The sequence below is a fragment of the Neopsephotus bourkii genome, unplaced genomic scaffold, assembly GCF_033783945.1.
Source record: "Neopsephotus bourkii isolate Nb327-2 ecotype Australia unplaced genomic scaffold, CSIRO-AGI_Nbou_v1 NB_1825, whole genome shotgun sequence".
Classification (NCBI taxonomy): domain Eukaryota; kingdom Metazoa; phylum Chordata; class Aves; order Psittaciformes; family Psittacidae; genus Neopsephotus; species Neopsephotus bourkii.
The window spans coordinates 2367610-2387389 of record NW_026902298.1 but is presented as its reverse complement, the minus strand read 5'-3'; the positions used below and the strand labels follow the sequence as shown (position 1 = coordinate 2387389).

Below are 19780 nucleotides of genomic sequence, written 5' to 3'. Positions count from 1 at the left end.
TGGGCACCACTGAAGAGTCTGGCACCATCCTCCTAGCACCCACCTTTTATTTATATCCATTACTGAGATCCCCTCTTAGTCTCCTCCAGACTAAATAGAATCACACAATAGTTAGGGTTGGAAAGGACTGCAAGACCATAGAATCATAGAATAGTTTGGGTTGGAAAGGACCTTAAGATCATAAAGTTCCAACCCCCCTGTCATGGGCAGGGACACCTCACACTAAACCATATCACCCAAGGCTTCGTCCAACCTGGCCTTGAACACTGCCAGGGATGGAGCATTCACAACTTCCCTGGGCAACCCATTCCAGTGACTCACTACCCTAACAGTAAGGAATTTCTTCCTTACATCCAATCTAAACTTCCCCTGTTTCAGTTTTAACCCGTTACCCCTTGTCCTGTCACTACAGTCCCTAATGAAGAGTCCCTCCCCAGCATCCCTATAGGCCCCCTTCAGATACTGGAAGGCTGCTATGAAGTCTCCACGCAGCCTCCTCTTCTCCTGGTTGAACAGCCCCAACTTTCTCAGCCGATCTTCATACAGGAGGTGCTCCAGTCCCTCATCATCCTCGTGGCCTCCTCTGGACTTGTTCCAACAGTTCCATGTCCTTCTGATGTTGAGGACACCAGAACTGCACACAATATTCCAGGTGAGGTCTCACGAGAGCAGAGTAGAGGGGCAGGATCACCTCCTTCGACCTGCTGGTCACGCTCCTTTTGATGCAGCCCAGGGTACAGTTGGCTCTGTGGACTTCTGTAGAGCAAGAGGAGAGCAAAACTAAGACCACTTTAGGCATGAGAAACAGAACTCAACCACCGTGCAAATCTGGATTGAGGGACTGTTAGCACCTGTGACGATGGGGACTGCTTTTTTCTACCTCGGCCGGCCCTGGCTCGCTACAAACGACGATATAAAGTGCCATTAAGCTCCTATGCAGCTAAAACCGGGTTAATTTAACTCTCGGAGCGCCTCAGCGAGCGGCGGGAAACGCGCTTTTTCAGCAGTGTGGCAGCTCTCCACTGCCCTCCTAGCTAACCGGGTGCAGGGTTGCTTTACGGCAAGGCTTTTTCGACCTCCCCGTCCGCGCTTTGCGGCTGCGTGGCGGGGCCGGGGGGCGGGGAAGATGTCTGAGCGGGGAGAAGCCCCGGCGGCGGTGGCAGCGGCGGGAGCGGGGGTTGAGATGCCGGCCAAGAAGCAGAAGCTGAGCAGCGACGAGAACAGTAACCCCGGGGACCTGTCCGGAGATGAGAACGTGAGGCCGGGCCGGGGGACAGGCGGATGGGGCGCGGAGGAGGGGTGCTGAGGCGGGAGCGGGGCCTCGCTGCCGGGGGCGGGCGGGAACGCTGAGGCGAGGAGTGTGTGTGGGGGGCGGCCCGGTGGGACCCGCTGTGAGGAGAGCGGCGGGAGCGGCCGCTTCGGGTGTTCTGAGGGACCCGGCAGACCCTGTCCGGGTCTCGCGTCCCGGGTGGGAGACTGGAGAAAGGAGAGAAGAGAGGGGGGTGTCAGCCCGTCCGCCCCGTCTCTGTGTCCGCCCCGGCTCGGTGCCTGCCCCTCAAAGAGACGGGCCGCTGTAGGGAAAGAGGCCCCGATGGGAGAGGGACCCGTGTGAGTCTTGGAGGAGAGACGCTCACTTTGCCTCCACGTGGGTGAGGGAGAATTTGAGGCCCGAACTCTGTCTCCAAGTCCCCTTCAAGATGCCAGATTTGCAAACCGGCAAGGTTTTGTATCTGTCCCGAAGTTTTATTTGTGTGTGTGTTCCCTGTCACGTTGCAGCATAAGTTGGTCTGTGGGGACTGAGGAGTAGGGTCGTGCTCGAGCTTCTGTCAGCAGAAGGAGACAGCAGGGCATGAGGAGGGTAATCTCTTAAGTTTGTCTAAAATCTAGTGTTGGGAACAAAGGTAGTGTGATTGATACAGACTAACTTTATACTTGAACGATAACATAAGGTATCTAGCAATCATTTTATGTAGCTACTGGAGTGGGGATGATGTTTGTGTGTTAGCTTTATGCAGTGTGGGTTTATTCCTTTACCCAGAATGTGAAGGATCTGGACCACATCCCTGATGTCCTGTGGAAGTGCTGCTTGTGAGGTGACAGGCAGGTTCAAGCTGTTCTGCACCGCTGCTCAGCAGCATTTGTGTATTATGTGCAGTTTGGTGACAGGCATTCTGGTTTGCTTTGGTGCCTGTGTTAGGCTGTCAGTGACCACGGATGGAGGCTGTCTGGTTGTTGAAGGTGTGACCTGTCTCAGTGGTGAAAGGATTTCCTTTTCAAGGTTTGTTACTGGATTCCACTGCTTCTGAAAGCCAGGGATTCTATTTAAGAGTTGGCAGAATAGTGTTCATTTGGAGAAGGGGTCTGTTTTGTTCCACAGGTTTCCTGGGTGCAAGTTTGTGATTATGTTGTAGTTGCATTGTAGCAGGTACCTGCTGTTCTTCTGTTGACAGTATCTGACTAGTCCAGGGAAAACTTCAGTCTTGTGAAGCATTACAACTCTGGCCAGCAGGTGCTCTTGGGAGAGAGGATTTGGCAAGCTCTGACATTTTTTTAGGGTAAAGGAGAAGAAACTGGAAAATGTAAAATTTGTTCAACTTGGTTACATGTGTTAGGAGAGGGTTTGCGCTTTTAGGAGTGCAACGTGAAGAGAATGACTCCATGTCTGGGTACTTTGCTTACAGGCTTGTGTGTTGTATTGCCTTCTTTTTCTCCCCTCAGTGTCCTGATTTTCAGAGTTGTTGGTCAAAGACCAGTGCACATCTACTTGCTTCTGTTGATATGATATGAAACTAGGACACAGAATAAATGCTTGATGGGAATTGGTGTATCAGTGTCTAGAACTGACCTTATTCCATTTTCCTAGTGGAGTTCCTAATGCAGCTTCATGCTTAACCTCCAGTGACAGGCTGTTGTCTGCCTCTGCCTACCTTAGTTCAGATCCAGAAATCCCAAAGCCTTGGGATGAATTCTTCCCCCTCCACTGCTCTGATGGGAATTGAACGGGTTGTATTGCCAGGATATAAATAAAGGCTGATTTTTAGATTTTTAAGTATATTTAAGCTGAAGGTAATCCTGTGAAAGCACAGGGTTGCCAGTTACATTGCAGGCGAAGCTGAAGTGTGCTGTGGTGACTGATGCAAGGAACAGAAATGTCCTTTTGAGTAGTGTCCTGCAGTCATACTATGTGTGAAACTGAAGTTTCTGTGAATTATCTAAAGCTGATCTAAAACTGCTCACCAGCTGGCTTGTTTTGCTCACCCCCTTCTCCTGTCCTTACCTTAGGTCTGACTGCTGATGGTTGGAGGCCAGTTGGATTAGCTACCTGGTCAGACAGCCAGCTAACCTAATTTTTGGCTTTATGGTTTGTTTTTTTTACCTTAGCTTTTAGGTGAAGCAAGTATCTGTAGGAAAGAGTAGGAGGGAGAGGTGGGACTTCCTTTTCTAGTGGCAGTGCTGACTTACTGCAGAGCTGTGCTGTGCCTGATGCTGCTTGGGGTGTACAGAAGTCTTAGGTTAGATTCTTGGTATGGCAAAGCATAATGATTTTACACAACCAACCTCTTCCTTCAGTACTCATTCCACCTACGTCAAAGCTTTTTTTTAGTGACCATTTCAGCATTTTCTTAAGCGCAACTACCAGCATTCTGATGAAACGTCACTAGATCACAGTTCACATCTCTCCCTCTGGGATTAGTCCTCATGTGACTTATGTTCTGTTTCTAGGGAGGAATGCTATGATGTTAGTAATAGATTTAAATATGTGAATCTAAATAACATCAAGTCCTACGAGATCTTCTGTTCCTACAGAGGAGAAGAGGAAGTGAAAAGGCCAAGTGCTGCAAAATGAGTTGAATTTATACAGCAGTTAATGAAACCTTTATTACATTTTATATAACTTGAATATTTTCAGGATGATGCTGTTAGTATTGAAAGTGGTACTAACACCGAACGCCCCGATACACCAACAAACACTCCTAATGCACCTGGAAGGAAAAGCTGGGGGAAAGGAAAATGGAAGTCAAAGAAGTGCAAATATTCCTTCAAATGTGTAAATAGCCTGAAGGTAGGTATGTGTAAACTTCCTACCATCCCTACCAGTATGGGAATGCTGGCAGTAATGCTAATATTGACTGTGAGACAGTGCCAAGATAGGTATTTTTGAGTATCTATATACAATTTTGCTCATTTGAAGAAAATACCTTTCTTATTTGGCATAGCTGAAGTTTGGGAGAAAAAGGCTACTGAGAAATAGGAAACAGCAGATAGTGCTGCTATTAACCCAGTATCTGTGCAAGTTTGCAGAGTTCTGTGTGATCCAATCATGTATTTCACTGAAGATGTAGTTGCTTGAGATAAAAACCTGAATAAAGAAATTCAAATAAAACCAAGCGTGTGACAGCTTGATGCAAAGCACCTACAGATTTTTCTACGTGTTGAAATGTATTTAAAACAATCCAACAATCTGGGAGTAGATTTTGCCTCACACTTACCAGCTGGTTTCTGTTGTTTGGCAATTGTCATATAGTGCAATTTGATTAATCTATCATGAGTGTTGTGATTGTGCTCGTGCCTCATCTAGGTCATATTTATCTTCCCACCTAATACCTGATGCTATAAGGGGATGTAGATTCACTGTCTTTACTCCCTGCTCTTGTATTTTAGGATAGTATTGTTCTCTTCTGCAGTAGTAACAGACTGTGGTGGATTGAATGGATTTTCTCTTTGATTCTTTTACACTCTCAGGATGTTGTTTTTTCATTCCCAGGCCTTGTGTGGGATATTTATGTGGCAAAAGATGTAAATATGCTGTCTTGACTTGAGTTTTACAAGATCTCTAAATAAAGAAAAGATTGTGTCTGGAACAAAATGGGAGTTCTGTTAAATTTTATGTTTAGCTAACAAGAGGATGCGTGCAGCTCCAGAGTGGATAGTTTATGCAGAATTGCTTTAAGAGGGTTTTGCTGTTCCCCCCCAGTTGATTGTTGAGCTGTGCTGATGTAGCTGTGCCTGAACTTTGGCTTCAGGTTGCCTGGATGAAATGCTGGGGTAGCTGAGTGGGAGGGGATGAGAGCTTTGGAACATGGAAGCCTCCTAAATGAGCTTTGTCACTGTAGAAATTGGGATACGAAGTTACGCTGACAAAAGTATCTGGGAAACAAGTTGATCTTAATGTATTTTTTGAAATAGAAAAGTTATCTGGAGCCCTTTCAGGGTGTAGGAGGACGGAAGTTCTTTCATTTCCACCGAAGTAGGCAGCTGCTCCTGTGACTGCATTAATCGCCCCCACAGATAATGCTTTTTGTGGGTGGCTTCAAGTCATACTTCAAAAACAGTCAGGGGCTTTTCAGCACCCAAACATTCAACAAGTTCTGCCTTTTGCTGAGCCCATTCGTTTTCTGTCTGCAGACCAAATATCCTAAAGCAGTTAGGACTTTTCAAGTACCTTCTGGGGAAACAGAACATTCCCTCACCCCAGCTTTCATCCAGACCCTGCTATAGGGTGACCCAAAAGACTACCCTGTGAAGTTAAGCAATCCCTGACTTGTGTGGATTTGGATCTGGGCCTGGGAATAGATTCTTGTGCAAGTGGAATCAAGCTGTGAGGGAGTAAATATAGTGTTTCAGCTAAGTGGTGTAGTTTCTTCTCCCTATTTCTCTTTGAACTGAAATTAATGCTCATAATAATAGATGTGCATGTTAATACAAAGCCTAGGTAGAGCCAAACTGGGTAACTCCTTTCTACTTCACGTTTGAGGAAGCCTCAGTTCTTTTTTCCTTTTTGTTGCTTACTAATTTTGCAGGTACTGTGGAGATAGATAAACTCTAAGGATTGAATGTTGTGTATGGGGTCAGAAAGACTCTTTGGATATTGCATCATATATCCCATAGTTTCTATGTCTTTGAGATATGCTATAAAGTGTGTGTACTGAAATTAATTAAGAGTCAACATGATTTAAAGACATGGAAATCAATTTTAATATTAAAATTCTTTAGGGATATATAAACTGTGTGTTTTTCCACTTTTCTACTCTTTATTTTTTCCCTCTTATGTTGCTTTTACTTTTTTTTCCCTTTGGGAAACAAAGAAATATGGCCATTACCATCTGCTTTGAATGTTAAATGGTTATGATTCAGCTTGAAAAACTCAGTGCTTGCTAAATATGCTTTTTAAACACTACTGTGCAAGTTATTTTGGGTGAAATTTAAGCATCAGGAAAACAAGAATATAACTTGGAAAATGACAGGAAATAAAAAGCTGCCTATGTTTCTTTGCTTTTTGCAGCATAAAGTTCCTGTAAGGTATACTGAAAAATCATTGCTCTCTGTGGGCTGAATGGAAATGTAGTTTATAAATGAGCATATGCAGCCAAGAGCTGCACATCCTTACATACATCCATAGATGTTTTTGGTCGTAGATCTTTCACCAAAGAGCTGTGTCTATTCTGCTTTGATGTATTCCCTTTAAAGCAATGCAGCTACCTACCCTGTGCTCTTGCTTAGGCTGTGCCTCAGTGGTTGTCAACAGCCTGGTGTTGTCTCTCAGCTTCTACTCGCTGTCCCCTGAGCTGGGAGTCAGTAACCAACCACATGCAAGACTTTAGCTTGTTGATAGGTAAAGGAGAAGGAACTAAGCCCACTGCCAGTAATGGCTTGCTTCCACTTCTGGGAGCTGGAAATGCATGTGTGGTCACTTGGTTCCCCACTGGCAGCGTGGGTGACAGCACATTAAAATGTGTTTTAGTCACAGGTGATTATTTTTTGTGTTGGCATAATATTTACTTCACTTGCCTTCAGTCTAAAAACGGGTCTTGTCTTATTCTCTGGCTGAGTTGGCATTGGGGTGAGGAAGGACAGAACTGACCATTTATTATTTATTTGGTGTTGTGACAATTGTAAGTCTGTTTTCTCCTCTGCCTTCTTTTTCTGTGGTATCAAGAACCTGAGTACTTTGGCTTTTGTGCCCTTTATTCATACCAGGGTCAAGATGGCATTGCACAATTCTGGTTTTGAACCAGCATCTGGGTCACTCTTCTGTGTGTACAAACCAGTGGTCAGATTTGTGTGACATCCTCTGCAGCTCAGGATGGCCATAATGTGCAATGCCTAAAAGTGCAATGTTTAAAAACCTGCTTCAATGTTTAACACTTGGGACAAGAATTAGAGCAGATGAGTGTTCTCAAAGTAGCTGTGTGCTGTCTTTGACCAGTGAGGATGATGGTAGTTTAAAGGAGGTGAGCACAACTTCTTCAGATACCCCAGTGACCCTACAAGAGCCTCTGCCTGACTCCTTCAGCCATTAAACACCAAAAAACCCTTGGAGATACATGGTCAAGCTTCTGGAGGTTGTAGCAGTGGATGTGAGGAATGTAGTGCCAAAGATGTCTTTAGACTACTTACATTTGTCTTGCAGAGTAATCTTGCCAGGGAAATAGGTTGTCTTTGAAAAAGCTTACTAAATACTTAAAGCATGTACTCAAACATAGAAACAATAGAGACCTCAGCTGTACATATCTCTTATGACCCTAGTCTGGGTCCTACCTAGAAAACCACAAGCTTATCACAGCTTGTCCTGGAAAAGTGTCTTATCCTGAGGGCGAAAACATCTTCCTCTTCACTCTTCCCATTTCACTAAATTTATCAGAAACAGTGCATATGCCAGAGAACAAGGTTATTCCAGAAAAACAAGTGCAGAACCTGCTAATCTCTAAAAAAGCAGTAAGAATCTGTGCCTTGTACCTGTGTTATCTTCATGCAGCATGTCCAAAGCCCTCAGTATTCATCAGAGTGAACTTTATCACTCAGAAATTCAAACCCAATGAATTCTTAGTGGGAGATACTTTACAGTATTCTGTATTTGACCTCTCAGCTGTTCTCTTCAAGGAAAACTTAAGTACACTCAAAAAATAAGGCTAGAAAGTAAAATTTATAACTTTATTAAACACTAGAAATCATGTGTGTGTAATCTTATGGCATACCGTTTTCCTCATTTTTCATCTCTAATTAAACTATAATGCTTTCCAGATCCTCAATACCTGCTTTTTCCTTCTGTCGTGGGGTCACTCATAAGCTTGCTACTTTTCCCTTTGTTAATGTCCCATATCCCTCATCCCCTACAGCCATTAGTCTGTTCTTTCCCCATGTTCTGATAGGTAATACTTTGAGTTAAACTTTGAGCAATTCTTTTTAGCCTGTATTCAGCTTTGAAAGTTGTTATCTCTCTTTGGTGTTTGCAGGACAGCCTTCATCTCTGACAGATTTTCTCCCTTCTCTTTCTAGCCCTTCTGGCTGTTTCTCTTCATAACAGATAATGCTTTTCTCAGTAAACAATGCTATTTTAAATTATTCCAGACTTCCTAACTTATCCTGAGTAGTGTTGGACTCCTTCCCCATACCTCCCTCCTCAGATTCACTCCTTGGGTTTGGGCTAGGCCGGAGCTGCCAGGGCTGACATTCCTGGGGGTGTCTCCGAAGCACTGCCATTTGAAGGCTGTTGTGAGACACTTCCTTCCTGCCTGCACTGTCCCAGACAGTCCCCTGTGGGGAGGCACTTTAGTGAGCATTATTCTTACTGAAAACATCCTGTCAGGACAGGCCAAAATACTGTTATCAATTATTAACAAGCACCGCCACATTCATCACAATTCATAAACATATCTGCTGTTTTTTTCTCTATTAAACTGATGTAAGCTGTATAAAAATAAGATTTGGCATTTCTCTGGTGTTTGTGAATGCAATCTGAAAACACTTTGTAGACGTGAACTTTGCAGCAGCATTGTGACACACAGTTCACTGTGTCTGTGACAAGAGTTGCAAGACCTGTGTTGTAATAGTGAAATGTAGCCCTTCTCCACCCTTACACCAGTATAAGTCTTCTCTGACCTTACGATTTTCCTCTGTGAAGTTGTAAATCTTTTGTGTAATTCTAACAGTATAAAATACATATAGATGTGGCCTTAGATGCAGAGGTTGCCTTGTTGAAAACTGCAAAACAAAGCAGTAGAACTGCAAATATAGCTCGGGAATTCTGCCAGCTTCTGGCTATAGCAGCTTCTGAGACATAACAGTTCTTCACCCTTTTAAAAGCTTGCTGGGGGAAGAAAGGGAGGGGCTGTCAGAATATTCCTTTAACCTCCTTTAAGACACCCAAGTTAAAATGTGATGTTATAAAACTGCTCCTTTTAACTCTATCTGAAATTATACTGAACATGAACCCAGTAGTTTGAGGAGGAAAACATCTCAGTTAAGCTGTTTTACCACCACAGCTGAATTTCACGGAAAGAATAATAATAATATGGTGGCTCTTTTTTCATCTTTTTTGGTCTTTCATCTCACTTTACCTCTCCAGGAGGACCACGGGCAGCCTTTGTTTGGAGTCCAGTTTAACTGGCACAGTAAAGAAGGTGATCCTCTTGTTTTTGCTACTGTAGGCAGCAACAGAGTGAGTATAATTGTTTTTAACCATCAGCTTTTCCACTTGGTTCTGCTTGCATGCTTTTTTCTCCAACCAATCCCTTTGCATGTAGTTAGTATGGATGGGGAGGATGCTTCATAGAAAAGCTTTATTTCAGAGGTATGTAACACCTGGGGAAGTTGCATCCTCTGAATTGTTTCATGAAGTTGTGTGTTAGCTATTTGGGAATTAGCCTATGCAGTAAAGAAACAAATCCTTCAGGAATATAAACATGGGAGAAGGAGACAAGAGACATAAATGTGTCTTCTCACTAAAATTACTTTTCATAGATGTTATTGTTTCCAGAGGGTTATATGCTCTAAAATGGGATGAGAAGTGTCTGCAATGATGCCAGGCAGCTCAGTAGCTAAATTAAGGTCCTGTGTGGAGTGAACTTACAGGTTTTTTCTGAACAAGGATTTATGTCATTTCAGGCTTGAAAATAACTCCTGAAATGCATTCTATGTCAGTGTTATGTTTGAATAAACAAGCAGCCTTTCATTTCCAGGTTTGTTTCAACGGTCAGTCACCGAAAGTGCTAAACTAAGATGAAACAAGGTATCAGTGCTTCATTAAAAGACCAAGTCATGTTAGAGATGGCTGCAGTAGCTAATTTCAAACAGAGTTTAATCATACTTAAGGCAGTTCAAATCATAGATTTGCATGCCTGGGAAGAACAGCTGAGAAGGCCTGGAGTGGTGCTTTATTGTAACTGCCCTCAGCATTCCTTTATCAAACCATTTCCACCTGTTGGAAACAAATGGAAGATGGATGAGATTTAAACCATAAAGGCACACTACCTGTCCCTATCAGCAGTCAGTGCACAGGTACTTTTCCTTTTGACAACCTACAAGTAAGCAACAATCTCTCCACTTGTTTTTTTCATCCAGGTTACTTTATATGAGTGTCATTCCCAAGGAGAGATCCGCCTGTTGCAGTCCTACGTGGATGCTGATGTATCCTCTTAAAAAGCTACTTGTTTGCTTTCTCTTTATCAAAAATGAAGAGGCTTTGTAGGAAAAAAGCATAAAAAGATTTGGTCTGTGATTTAATACTTTGTTCATGTGGCACATTCCTTATGTCCAAGTGTTACATCTTTCCCACATCCTAGACTCTCTCCTATTAAAAACATATTAGAAACACACATTCTTGGCCAGTTGTTGGCCAAATTAAAATATTTGAAAACTCATTCTCCATCAGTTTAATCTTCCCAACACTAATATTTGTCTGATGTTTCACATCCACTGCTTTACAGTGGTCTCAGTTTCCCTGTCAATTGGAGCTGGGTTTAAAGCCTAAGAATTAATGTTTCGTGCTCTGAAGTGGGAATAATTTGTGTTGTTCATTTGCAGTATACACGCCAATAACTTGTGAACTCAAGTCTAGATTTATTATTCCCAATCTTTGGCTGTTTTGGACAAATAGGTTGAAAAGTGGTGCCAAGAGAGAATTCCTTGTATGTTATGGCACAGGAGTGAAGCAACTGGCGTCTATAGAACAGGCAACGTTGCTTGTGTTTGCAGATATAGAATTGAATCATAAAACCAACACAAACCCCCACACCCAACCACACCCCCAAACAAACACCCCCAACCAACCACAACAACGAAACACAGAATGGTTTGGGTTGGGAAGGACCTTAAGATCACCTAGTTCAAACCTCCTGCCATGGGCAGGGACACCTCACACTAGAAAACATTGCCCAAGGCTCTGTCCAACCTGGCCTTGAACACTGCCAGGGATGGAGCATTTACCACTTCTTTGGGCAACCCATTCCAATGCCTCATCACCCTAACAGTAAAGAACTTCTTCCTTATATCCAGTCTAAACTCCCCCTCTTTCAGTTTTAACCCATTACCCCTTGTCTTATCACTACAGTCCCTGATGAAGAATCCCTCTCCAGCATCCCTATAGGCCCCCTTCAGATATTGGAAGGCTGCTGTGAGGTCTCCACGCAGCCTTCTCTTCTCCAGGCTGAACAGCCCCAACTTTTCTCAGCCTGTCTTCATATGGGAGATGCTCCAGTTCCCTGATCATCCTCGTGGCCTCCTCTGGACTTGCTCCATGTCCTTATATGTGTCTATTCCTTATTGGGTCCAGCAGAGACTCCTGAGCACTTGCATAAAATACCAACAAGTTTACTTAAAAATCACATTTAAACAAACAAACAAATAAATAAATAAGAATCTCCTGTTTCTTCTGTATTCCTTAACATAAGATGTTGTAGGCAGATGAAAACTTCTATACCTGTGCGTGGACATACGACAGCAATACAAGCCATCCTCTCCTGGCTGTGGCAGGCTCCAGGGGAATTATTAGGATAATTAATCCTATTACAATGCAGTGCATAAAGGTGAGTGCTCAGAAATTGAGACACAGCTTGTTTCAGTAAGGTATGAAATTTATGTCTTTATATACATACGAGCATGAGGGGAAATGGTAACTTTGTCTCTGAATTCTATCCCAGCACTACGTGGGCCATGGGAATGCAATCAATGAACTGAAATTCCATCCAAGAGATCCAAATCTCCTTTTATCTGTAAGCAAAGGTGAGGAAAAAACCCTCTTTTGTTTTTTGTATAAATCAGGATACTTTGGATTTTGGTCTTGAAAATGGCCAAAACCTCCTTAATTTTTTTAATGAATGGCATTGAACAAGTTTACCTTAAAAGCTGAGAGCAAATCTTGCTCTTTTATGGCAGTATATCTTGTGTGGATTAAATCCATGGCCTGCAACAAGCGTAACTCCACCTGTGGTGCAAAGGGATTGTGAACGGCGCTGCTTTTAGGAATGAAGAAACATGAGTTTTGGGGTTGCGCTTTACTTTCTATACAGGGAGTTAAATGTTTGTCAGTTGTTGAATCCTGTTGCCATCTGGTGGGGAATTCTTAACATCGCAGGCAGCATTTGCCGTGTTTGTGGGGAAAACGTCCGTTCTCCATAGCTCTGACTTTATTTGGACTTTGTTGTACAGAGAGCCTGTTAGTGAAGGGAGAAGTGAGATTTTGGTATGGTGCCTTACGGGCTTGTTCAGTACGTCTAACCAGTTGATTGTTGTGTTAAGTATGGGAATACTTCTAACCAGTTGATTGTTAAGTATGGGAATACTTGATCTGCTGCAGGAGCAAGCCTTCAGGTGTGCTTGAGTTGGAAACCTTCACATAAGGGGACTTTTGACTTCAGCATATTTAAGTGTTGAATCTACATGAGAATAAGAGTTGCAGCCTCTCTGATTCTTGCAGCTGTCAAGTTTGTACTGTGGGTCTGTAAAGCTGAAATTCTTGAGTTCTGTACTTTTTTTTTAAGGTTCTTTTTTTAATCACATCTTAATATCAGCCATAATACCACAGGTTTTAAGGTGCAACCTCTGGACTAGGTGCTATCTCTGAGAAGGCAGCAGAATACTGGGGGCTCAGAATTGCTTGGCTGGGATATGTGTAGAAAAAGAGGAAAGCATTTGGGACTGTGTGGCCTTCCAGTTGGTGCTGCTCTAATTCAATGCAGTGTATTTGTGGAATCCAAAAGGGAGATATGCTAGAGCTTCCCATTTCCAAATGGGAAATACATTAGATATTGCTAAGACTTTCTTTTAACAAGTGGATTAGTCTGATTGACTTTGGAATACGTATTGTTTCTAGAAACAGTTTTTCCCATCCATACAGGCTGTAGTTCAGGAAGAGTAATATTGTAAAGGCGAACAAATGGAAAATCAGAACATCTCTGTAAGAACTGCTGAAAGGAATTCCAGCATTTTTTGATACATAAAATTGTTTCTGAGATCAGAATAAAACCATGTATGTCCAAGATCAGACTCTGCTTTTTGGATGATCTAAAGAGCCAAGTCTCTTTCTGCTAGAAGCTGTCCCCAGGGATGGGGAGGTGGTCAGATTTTCTTCACTACAGCATTACTTTTAACAGTAGTTTAGTTGTAACAGCAATTTTAGCTAATGCAGTCCTATGATTTCTACCAAGTGAAGAATTAATTGCCTTCTTGATGTTTACGTGAACCCCTGTTATTGAAAGTGGTTTAAGCTGAAATATATTATTCATATGTACCTATAAAAAAGCAGCATGTAATTCTATTTGTTCTTTATAGATCATGCATTGAGACTGTGGAACATCCAGACAGACACGCTGGTTGCAATATTTGGAGGAGTAGAAGGGCACAGGGATGAGGTGTTAAGTGCAGTAAGTGGAAGACTGGGGGGCAGTGATTTAGATTTACAAAGGGTAGTAAGCCTACAGTATGCAACTTTTTATCCTCTTGTGAACTGGTTTGATATTATACCTACTTAAAACCCCCTGAAGTGCATAAATACTATTTTAAGGGGGTAGAGAAGTTTAAATCTAAGGTGGTTGCTTGATCTGGCTACCTCTCAATATACAAGACAAGCTGTTCACTTTGTATGTCTCAGTAGCTGGTTCCCTCCCAGTGCAGCCTAGAAGTAAACAAAATAGAGCTCAGTGGGGCTAGAAAGAGTAAAATGTTTTCATCATGGTCCCACTTTTGAAGTTCTTGAGGTGTTATCAAAGCAGCATCAGCAAATAAATCTTGAGACATGGTAGTGAAGGAAAGAAGTTACTTTAGGTGAGTTATGCTGCTTTTCAGTGGTTGTGAACAGACACTGGTACCCAGCATCTACCAGCTAGAATAGTTGACTTCTAATACCCTGCTCTTAAGAGCTGTTTCCATTCCTGTTGTGTGACCTAAAAGGTGAGGGATGCATCTATGTAAACCATGACACTGTATTACCCAATTGTGGTTCTAAATAGTGTCATTACCCATGTCATAGCCCTGGGATTCTGTCAAAGTTGCTTCATAAACTGAAACTTGGGGAATTCACTGAGGGGGGAGAACTAGGTTTAGATTCATTGTTCATCAGTGCTGTTGAATATAATCTCTCTTTTTTGAGAGAGAATAAATACAGTTGTTAAATACTGTGCTTCTTTGCAATGAGCAGGAATATGTTATTAGTAGTTTTCTATTGAAAATAAGCAGTTTTATTGCATTCTCTACACAGAAAATGCTGCTTTGATGAAAATGATGGAATAAGATGTGAGTTGATAGAATACGGCTTAGGCTAGGGGTGCTCAAAAGTCTTTTATACACACAGGATTATGATCTTCTTGGTGAGAAAATCATGTCCTGTGGGATGGATCACTCTCTCAAACTCTGGAGAATTAATTCCAAGAGAATGATAAATGCCATCAAAGAGTCTTATGAATACAACCCAAATAAAACCAACAGGTATGTAGTCTTCATCATCTTGGGTGGCTTTGCAAAACACATATAAGGTCATAGAACCACAGAATGGTTTGGGTTGGAAAGAGCCTTAAGATCATCCAATTCCAACCCCCTGCCACGAGCACGGACATCTCACAGTAGACCATAGCGCACAAGGCTCTGTCCAACCTGGCCTTGAACACTGCCAGGGATGGAGCATTTGCCACTTTTCTGGGCACCCTGTGCCAGCACCTCACCACCCTCTCAGTAAAGAGCTTCTTCCTTATATCCAACCTGAACTTTCCCTGTTTAAGTTTAAACATCAGTGGCCCAGGTTAATTCCTATCCAAACTGGGATATCTTGGGGATAGAGAGTGACCTGGGTATTGTGCTGGGTGCTGAAGCTCTCTAGAATGTGTCTTATTGATGTTTGCCTCAATAGAACTTTATTCAATTAAAAGTCCAGGGCATTTTATTTTATCTTAATTATTTCTTACCTGCTTGACTAGAAAATGTCTGGAATTATCTTTATCATTCTTAGAGCTTGTACTTCATTGTGTTTCCAGATGTTAGTGGCTTTTCTTCCTCTCACCTTAAAGTTTCTAGGAGGGGATCGAATCTGTGTAATTAAGTGTAGCCAAGAGTTTTATATTGAGTAGTTTATACTGGTTATTGTATTTGTTATTTGACAAACTGTTTTACATAGTAATAACCTTAATTTTCATCATTCTCTGATCTGACCTTGGATATGAGTAAATTGTCAAGTAAGAGACATGATAGATAAATCCTCCTTTACAAAGCTCCTCAACTTCTTAATCTTAACTTCCAGTTATAAACCACTGAGAGAACTGAAGAGTCTAAACCACACTGAACATGTTCAGCAGTGAGACTAGCTGTGAAAGTACTCTGGCTTTTTTTGGTAATGTTACCAAATATTAAATGATGCCTTTGTAGTGTATGCTTATTTTTAATAGTGTGGATTTCTATTTGACGATTTAGGTGGTGCAGAAGCAGCATCAAGTAAAGTGAGCTTTAGTTCTTGAAGTACTTGTCAACAGGAGCTGTATTCAGCACCAGAAGGAGTGGTTTTGCTCAGCGCTGTCTCTGCACAGTCTTGTACATGGGAAACCAGTTATTTCATCAGGAAAGAGGATGAAAACAGGGATTGTTCTTATTATTAATAAAAAAGAAAGCATACAGAATCTATTTTGTTATAAAACTGTTAAAGACAGGATTGTCCTTTTATCATGGAGATAGGTTAAAACTAGCTGTTAAAAATGAGACTTGTGCTTTTGTCTTTCTCTGAACCTCACTTGGCAATTCTCTCCATAGGCCTTTTATTTCCCAGAAAATTCACTTTCCTGACTTCTCTACCAGAGACATCCATAGAAACTATGTTGACTGTGTAAGATGGTTGGGAGATCTAATTCTTTCCAAGGTAATGTTGCAGCTTTTTAAGCCATAGTACTCTTATTTGCTTGTTTTGAGGATCTTAACAGAAGTTTTACTAGCATTTGGGTCTTAGGTTAAATTACTCTGCTTTGTCAACTGGTTTTACATAGTGGGTTATGTCAGTTATCAGGATATGTGGATAAATAGCTTGTACTTAAAAAGTAAAATTGCTACTACAGCTGCACCCCTGCTAAAAGTGCAAGAGTATCAGCTAACCAGAATCTGCATGGGACCTATACAGGTACTAATGAGGTATGCTGCTGCTAGAGGGAGAAATTAGGGTTCCCATGGTGGGCTAACTTTGATTAAAGTGTTGAGTCCATTAGTAACATTGGCTTGCAGATATTAAACTAGGTGGTCCAACTGCCTTGTTGCCAGAAATTGGAGCATGCATGGTCAAAGGAATTAGGTAGAAGAACCTCAAACCAAGGTTAATTCAAACACACTTGACAGTGTTTTTGAGCACATCTGGTTGACACCATCTGAAGCAGGGGAGGGAAGGCTCCTTCATTCCTATTGTCTGGCAAAGCTGGGAGGGCAGCAGGCTCCTGGTGATGGGCAGTGATTTCTGTCAGTGTTGTGACTGTGATAGAGGGGACATTTTCCCTTGTTCTTTGTTAATGTCATTGGGGAAGCTGTGAAATGAAATGTTTGGTTATAGTTACAGTCAGACTGAATGTGCTGTATAAATTATATAGGTGATATTTTTTCTCCATTGTTTCACCTCAGTCTTGTGAAAATGCCATTGTGTGCTGGAAGCCTGGCAAAATGGAAGATGATATAGATAAAATCAAGCCCAGTGAGTCAAATGTGACCATACTTGGGAGATTTGATTACAGCCAGTGTGATATATGGTACATGAGGTTTTCAATGGATTTCTGGCAGAAGGTATGTGTCTGCTTTGACTTTGCTGCATTTGAAGTGCCTAGCTCTTCATGTTTATGGGCATGGGAAAATGTTCATGTGAGGGTTTGGAAGCAGATTGGCTGCTGTGGAATTGGAGGAGCTCCAGAGTTTTCAATCTGGGTTCTTCCTGATGGAGAAAGCTTCACTGAATAAATACTGATTTTCCACCAAAGAATGTTCACTGGTGCCTTCCTCCCTCATCTGCAGAGATGGATAATACAATGGAAGAAAGAAGGCAAATTGTATAGCCCTTCTCTCCCCTTCAACAACCTCATGAGGTCGTTCATGTTCAAACACAGTTTAGCAGCTCTAGAGCCTATATAAAATTCTTACTTTATTCTTTGAGGTAGTATCTTAAAAGTGCTGTATCCTTTGCTTTCTTTTAAAGATGCTTGCTCTGGGCAATCAGGTTGGCAAACTTTATGTGTGGGATTTGGAAATAGAGGATCCTCATAAAGCCAAGTGAGTACTTCCTTTTTTATTTCATCTTTGTTAAGACGAGGAGTTGGGACTTTTCCCTTTTTCCTTTACTGGTAACTACAGAAATTCTTCAACAGAACCTGTAGCTTCCCATTTGAACTACCAGGAAAATAAACAGCCTCTGAAAGTTAACATTTACCATTTTATACTCATATATTGTCTATAGTACAGTGGGGCCAAGAGGCCCCAGACAGATCCTGCTGAGTACCTCATGCAGATATAGTAGAAGACAATTTGTTTCTCAAAGAGCTTGCAAACTAATTAGGTGGATAACTTACAAAGTGATTAAGAGAAGAGGCACTGGGTGGGTGTAGAACATCACAAAGGAGGAATAGGTGAAAGGACTGGAGTAATGAGAGTGCAAAGGTATCTCTGAACACAGCGTGGCTTTCCAGTTCCTCGCCTGTGTGGCTAGGCACTTTTACAACAGGTCTTTATATATATATACATATATATTTATATAGATATGTTTTTTTAATGTAAAATTATTTTTAATTAAATAAAATTAGTTTTTATATATATATATATATAGTATATAGAATAGAAGTAGAATGGTTTGGGTTGGAAAGGACCTTCATATCATGTAGTTCCAAACACCCTGCCATGGGCAGGGACGCCTCACACTAGACCATGAATAGTCACGTTAGATGATATATAAGAATATATAATAATAGAAGTGCAAAAAAACCCCAAACACACAGACCATTATGTCGATAAGATGCATATATACTATGTATATAAATAATATATGTATTATTTATGTATATACTATATACCAAATTATATATACTTGTGTTTTTATATATATAATGTATAGAAATGTGTATATTTATATCTAGGCATACATATATATATATATATATATATATATGAAGTTCCTGAAAATGCTGCAGTCTTTAATCACCCAATTGCATACAATATTTTATCCCTAACCAGTGGGAAAGAACATTGATTCTGAAGCCCTAAATAATGTGATGAAACAACCTGTCAGTCAGTGCTTCAGTACGAAATGGCTGTGGGTGAACAGGAAGTTACTGCGTTCCCAAGTCCACATTTAGAACACAGAATACACCATGAAGGGCATAATCCTGTTCCTGTCAGTTCCTCCTAGCTCGCAAAAGGAAGAGGTTGGAGAATGAACACTGTAAGTGTGGCACCAAGTACAGATTTAACATTGCAGCTGAATGGTTTTCTTTTACTTCTAGGTGTACGACCCTTACCCATCCGAAATGTGTCGCTGCCATTCGACAAACCAGTTTTAGCAGGGACAGCAGTATCCTCATAGCGGTGTGTGATGATGCCAGTATCTGGCGCTGGGACAGGCTAAGATAAATGTACTTTTTTTCTTAACTCAAAGTAGAAAATCTATTTTCAAATTCTAATAGAGTCAGTTAAGTCGCTTAGTGCAGTAGGTGCGTTTAGTGTAGACTTCCTCAGAGGTTCAGCGGGCTGGAGCTGACCTTAGTGATGTTTACATTGCGTGTATTGTCCTGCTTGGAATTGCTGCTTTTAATAAAAAGAAGTATTTTTGTAAAGTTTTCTGAATTGTCCATTTTAATTATTTCCCACAGTCAGTTTTCATTTCCAGCCTGTGGAGGTGCTTTGCAAACAGAAATATATGGGAACTTGCTAGAAAGTTTGGGCTTGTGCATGTGCTTGTAGCTGTATTTGGGGCTTTTGACTGGAAACCTGATGAAGTTGTTGAATATTAGCCAGGAACCATGCAAAAGAAATATTACACTTAGGAATATAGTATAAAGATATGTTAAATTGCTGCTAAAAATATTTTGAACTTGTTCTTCAAACGAATTGCACATGTAAATGAGTCTTAGAGTCACGGTTTGGGTGAAAGGCACCTTAAAGCTCATCCAGTTCCACCCCCCTGCCATGGGCAGGGACACCTTCCACTAGAGCAGGTTGCTCCAAGCCCCTGTGCCCAGCCTGGCCTTGATCACTGCCAGGGATGGGGCAGCCACAGCTTCTCTGGGCACCCTGTGCCAGTGCCTTAGCACCCTCACAGGGAAGAGCTTCTGCCTAAGAGCTCATCTCCGTCGCCCCTCGGGCAGGTTCAAGCCATTCCCCTTGGCCTGTCCCTACAGGCCCTTGTCCCAAGCCCCTCTCCAGGTTTCCTGCAGCCCCTTTAGGCACTGGAGCTGCTCTAAGGTCTCCCCTTCAGGAGCCTTCTTTTTTTCCAGGCTGAACCAGCCCAGCTCTCTCAGCCCATCTTCAAGAAGTACCTGCAGAGCTGAACATGGATGAGTTGAAG

The 19780-nt window shown here is 41.9% G+C and overlaps 1 protein-coding gene across 2 annotated transcripts; it reads left to right on the top strand.

Annotated features, from left to right (window-relative positions):
* Window positions 1–1094: 1094 nt before the first annotated feature.
* EED (embryonic ectoderm development) lies at window positions 1095–19053 on the top strand. Of its 2 annotated transcripts, none has more exons than XM_061343697.1 (12): window positions 1095–1255; window positions 3911–4063; window positions 9347–9439; window positions 10342–10407; window positions 11679–11804; window positions 11919–12000; window positions 13549–13682; window positions 14567–14700; window positions 16009–16114; window positions 16858–17016; window positions 17423–17496; window positions 18720–19053. In XM_061343697.1, the coding sequence occupies exons 1-12, from the start codon at window positions 1127–1129 to the stop codon at window positions 18844–18846; spliced, it is 1383 nt and encodes a 460-aa protein (XP_061199681.1). In that variant the 5' UTR covers window positions 1095–1126; the 3' UTR covers window positions 18847–19053. The 2 variants fall into 2 exon arrangements, with proteins under 2 accessions (XP_061199681.1, XP_061199680.1); XM_061343696.1 differs by having other exon boundaries at window positions 1097–1255; window positions 13549–13640.
* The last annotated feature ends 727 nt before the right edge of the window (window positions 19054–19780 follow it).